Below are 5,295 nucleotides of genomic sequence, written 5' to 3' on the forward strand. Positions count from 1 at the left end.
TATATATATATTTACGAGAGGTAATATTAAATTGATATCAAAAATCTTCTTTATCTCGACTCCTCAATCTTATTATTCAATCTATTATATATATATGTTATATTTTATATTGCATTTCATAATTCAAAATTATTTTGATTACCAATAATTTGTTTTTTATTTCAATATGCATTTATCGAATTATTGTCTTAGACTACGAAAGACTTTATGTCAGAGAATAAATTACATGTACATAATTTTTATGTAAGATGAAAATAATAATAATAAATATATCCCATAATTAATTGAAGGCAATAAGGCGGACGGCGAGCACGTGCGCGAATCGGGACACATTTCTCGCCGCGAAAATACCATCCGGGGATTATCTTTCATTTAGATATGTAGGTCTAATCTGACTCGGTTGCTACGATTGAGGAGAAAAAAATCGCGAGATAAGTGCGATCCGACTGAGTTCGCCATTGAATTGCGCGATTCGCGCCGGACGTGTGTCATCGAGGTTCACGCGATGATCGTCCGTCGATACTCCCAGTGATATTCCGAAGAAGTGGAAATTATTTACTTATGATACACGAACGCGACTTAAAGAGACGATCGCTGACCTCTCCACGTGCATGTCAAGCGTGCATATTAATGTATAAACATTATCGATACGTGCGTAATTATACTTATAAAAGTGAGGAATATCGGCAAAAAATAAATAGCAAAAAATTAAAATTATTACATAGATTGTAAGAAAGTTTAGTAAATACTTTCGTGAATAAATTAAAAAAAAATTTAGTAGATATACTTTGATTAGTAGATTGGAAGAAAAATTTATTATACAATCTGAAAATTTAAATATTGTACTGTCCTTTATTTACCGCTATTAAATTGCTATTATGTAAGATAGGTATATTTTAGAACATTTAATTTTAACTACACTTTTTTAAATAATAGATCATTTGATGATTTTGGGAGAAAGTGGAGTGTTGTGGGATTTAATATTTTTATCGCTCAAAAATTTTATTGATTAGTTATAAAACGCAGACAGAAATAGCGGAGTAATAGTTATATAAAAGATAACGAACTTTATTATTACGGGCTGTTTTTTACGCCACGAAAAATCATTTTTTCTTGATTGTGCGAAAGTTCTCGTTTGTATCGCGTAAATATTATAATTAGACGAGCGAGAGCTGATATAAAAGTCGACGAGAAGCAACGCGTTGCACGATGTATTTCGAGTAATTTGGCGCGTGTAATGCCGAGCTCTGCGCGGAATACAAACGGCACGGGAACAATTTTTTGAATTCTCGGTGCACTTCACCGCACCTCATCATGTCGTCGCCGCCGCACGGGATTTACACAACTCTTTCAATTAAAACTTTTCCGCAGTTTATCTTCTCGCGCTCCGAAAAAAATTAGGTTCCACGCGCGTAGTAACGAGTTCCGTTAACGGAACGTGCGATTGTTTCTGACCTTTTTGAGCTTTCGCTGAAAAAAATTCGTCATTCGTCACGCATCATGGGGAAAGGGAAGGGAAAAGGGAAGAAAAGAGGAAAGCTAGTAAAATTAGCATCGTCAAGGTTAATGTAAAATAAAATAAATCTCTCGCTACCTGAACGTATCTTTCCCTCGTTTAATGTTCTCGCAAGGAACTTTAACCTTGAACCCAACGACTCATTATTTCGTCGGTGGTCCAACGTTTCTCCTTCGTGCCGATAAGCCGGAAAAATATTATCCGTGTGTCTATATACATATAAATATATATAACTCGGCTCACCGAGCTGCCTCATTCTCTCCCGTTCGCGGTGAAAAAGTACCGATATATCACGTGGCGATATGAACGTACGTCTGGGATGTACGTGTATGTGTACGTGCGTAAATATGTGTATGTGTGATTACGGACTCACCTTGTGGTGCTGCATGATGGCAGTGGACTTTCGCTTGGCGGACATACTCAGTTTGCCGGGATGCCCCCTCTGTTCCCCCTTAGTGAGAAATATCTGCCTCGACGGTCTCTATCGGCCTGTCCGCCTCTGTCCTCCTGTCTCTCTATCCTTCGCTATTCCGTCTGTTTTTCTCTGCTTCTGAAAAGCCATAGGCGAAGGCACGGCGACAATCACGAGGAACACAAAGGCGGGGGGAGCGCGAGAGTGACAACGATAGACGAATGCACGCGGTGACGCACTCTCTTTCTCGTCCCTACCGTTCCCGTCGTTTCCTCTTCTGTCTCCTTTCTTCGCTTCCGCCTGACGGCTTCTTCTGGCGCGTGGTACGATCCTACTCTCGCATATAGAGAATGAGGTGTTCTCTAGCGCGACCGGCACGTCGCGAGTAAACTTTCTCGGAGTATCGTGTTTCGTTTTTGTCTTTCTCTTACTCCCTGTCTCTCTCTTTCTTTATCCCGCACGCGCGCGCGCACGGTTGCACTCCGTCCCACCTTACGCTCGCAAACTTCAAGCTCTCACCCCGCGCACACCACACGGTACACAGCGGCGCCACGAAAGTTCCGCGATAAAACCCTTCCCCCCTCCGCGCAGTTGTTGCAGTTGTAGCAGGTGTCGGTGCCGCGCGAAATTAAAACAAGCCCGCGCGCTACCGGAACAACTGGAAGAATGTCTCAACACTTCAAACTGAGAAAAGTCTGTTTTTCTTTCACCGTTTTTTTATGTTATATCCCCTTTCTTTCACTTACACCTCTCACACGCGCGTCTTACTCAGTTGTCCGTATTACTGTTTCTGTTTCTCTTTCGTGACGATGCAAGAGGCGCGCACAAGGCAGCTCCACAAAGTCCATTAAACCGATGAAACGGTATCGCGATCAGCTGATTCGTTCCGAACTCTGGATCACTCGGATCGAACACACGTCATCCGAATCGTTCAACTCCGTTCGAACGAATTCGTATCGAATTCTTCCACAAAAGTGAAGAGAAGAACGGAATCTAAATTCGGAAGTTGCCGATCCTCGTTGCACGTTCCGTATCCTCGTGTTTAGAAGTTAGAACGGGCGCCCGTCTGACGGCTCGATCGTAAAAAGATGAGCCGAGAAAGCCTCCGCGCTCTGGTCGTCCGATCTTGCTCGCTTTCCGAGAATCAGGAAAATCGACCGCACGATTGTCGCCTGCGTGTTCGCTCGCTCTCTGTGTCGTTTAAAGCGAGAGGTGAGACTGCTCCGCGCTCGCTGATGTGATCACAGACTGTCCTCGCATTACGAACGCTCACGGCGAACTGGCGGCTGGCGACGCGGCGACGACCTCCTCTTCTCCTCGCGCCGCCGCCTCCACGCCTCAACGTACCCCCTCCCCCTCCCCCTCCCTTCCTTCTCTTCTCCGGTGTCCTCACCCCAGACCCACGGTAGAGAGCCTCACACCACTACCGCGCTTCACCCATACCCCACTCTCTCACTCGCCGTCAACTCATCCCCCTTCCGTCGGTTCCTCCCTCTCTCCCGCTGAAACCCCTCGCCACAGTCCTTCGACGACCCGCACCGCTCTCTCACTCCCCAGCGGCCCTCTTCGAGCGCGTCAACCCCCCTCCCCCTCCCTTCCGCTCCCTCGTCCCCTCCCCCTTCCTCACTCGTGGTCGTCTCTCTCTCTATCTCCGTTTCGCTCTCGCTCTTTCGCGTTCCTGTTTCGCTCGTTCCCGGCGCCCTCGTCGATTCCCCCTCGCCCCTCCCCACTCGGTTCAGTGCGGCGGCGGCGGTAAGGTAGGGTCTGTCACCGTCAGTACATCGAGGGGGCCGTTGGACGAGTAACTCGAGGGGGGAAAAGCAGGGGGAGAGGGGGGGGCGGCAAGAGATTCAAAGGGGCGTAAGGGGCTGCTGTCGGGCATCCGGTAGCGCGGGGAGGGGGAAGGGTGAGGGAACGGGCGGCAGGGACCTTTCCGGACGATGAAGGTAGGGCGGAGGGGGAGAGAGGGAGAGGGGTAGTACAGCGTAGAGAGCGAGGGGCTAAGGGGCGCCAGCGCTCATCGGCCGAAGGGGCTTCCACGGGTGTGTTAGGCTTGTGCTTAGAAGGGTATGTGCCCACCGCTTTGCTCCTCCGATGTACATGTGCGCATTGCTACGTGGACGTACGGTATCTACGGTCTCTATCTCTCTCTCTCTCTCTCTCTTTCTCTCTTCAACCGGTCTTCGTCTATTCGAGTGTGTTGCGCTCTATCTATACCACTCCTCTGTTCCTCTCTTTCTTTTTCTTTTTCTTTTTCTTTTTCTCTCTCTCTGCCTGACTATCTCCCTCATTCTTACTTGAGTCGTCTCTCTTTGTTCCTCTGTCTTTCATCGTCTTCTCTTCGGCATCGGACTCTGTCCTTTGCACCATACTGTCACGCTAGTGTGCTACTACCGACGATACGTAACGCCGCCGCGGCTTTGCCGCGGTACTTGAGAGACGTAAGTTACGCAGCACCTCCGACAAGAGTGGTCTCTCCACCGCCTGTACGCTTGCTTACTTGCCTGCCTGCGACCTGGGCGAAAGAGCACGCCGGACGGGTTTGCTTGTCCGATGTATGCATTTTTAGGGGGAGCTCTCTCCGTTTAAACTTTCCGTATTATTAGCTCGTCGTCGTCGTCGCATCATGCCACCGGTCTGGGTTAATACCGGTATCGACGATCCACGATCTAAATAACAGTGGTCTACTGCGTCATATATTTATCTTTTTCCACGTGATCTAAGTAATTTAAGTGGTTCAAATCATGTGTTGCTGCTTGTTGTTGTATAGCCACTTCATTTCTATAAAGCAATCTGCATCATTACGTAGATTATAAGTAAACGTTTAACATCGACTAATACTTTCGTGGCACATTCTGTCAGCTTGAATATTTAAATTGTAATAATGATCATGCATTTTGATGAGATCGATTTTCAGATGTACATATTATTCTCTCGTCTTTACTTTTATTTTTTAGGAGTATTTCCCTATTTGAACCGTCCATATTATTAACCGGACCGGCCGTTGCGTTACAGATTAATACCTTGTTTACAGCTGGTGAATGTGTAAGTCCAATAATTATAATATCGGGGCGGAGCGATTGTCAGATATACGTTCGGTGTCGTTTTTACGTAATTACAGCTTCAAGCCTGTGGCCCGATCCAGTTCACATGATGAATCATTAAAAATTTGATTCGCGAAAACGACGAACATAGAACTATCTATCTGTGTGAAATTATCCGCTTTAAAACAAAAAACAAAGAGTTCTGGATGTGCTCTCGAAAAGTCTTAGAGTTCTTAAATTAGAATTAGAAAAGAATGTATGTATGTTTGTTTTTTTTTTTTTTTTTTTTTTTTTTTTGACTGTACGGCCAAAGGGGCGGCAAC

At 46.1% G+C, this 5,295-nt stretch overlaps 1 protein-coding gene across 1 annotated transcript in view; it reads right to left on the bottom strand.

Annotated features, from left to right (window-relative positions):
* Window positions 1-3,203, bottom strand: part of LOC115237564 (nucleolar protein 4-like) — a 61,949-nt gene extending 58,746 nt beyond the window's left edge. The window contains 1 exon segment of the mRNA XM_029810691.1: window positions 1,890-3,203. Coding sequence (XP_029666551.1) covers window positions 1,890-1,934 — 45 coding nt within the window. The 5' untranslated portion in view covers window positions 1,935-3,203.
* Window positions 3,204-5,295: the final 2,092 nt, after the last annotated feature.

Source organism: Formica exsecta, unplaced genomic scaffold, assembly GCF_003651465.1.
Source record: "Formica exsecta isolate Colony F162 unplaced genomic scaffold, ASM365146v1 scaffold3, whole genome shotgun sequence".
NCBI classification, from domain to species: domain Eukaryota; kingdom Metazoa; phylum Arthropoda; class Insecta; order Hymenoptera; family Formicidae; genus Formica; species Formica exsecta.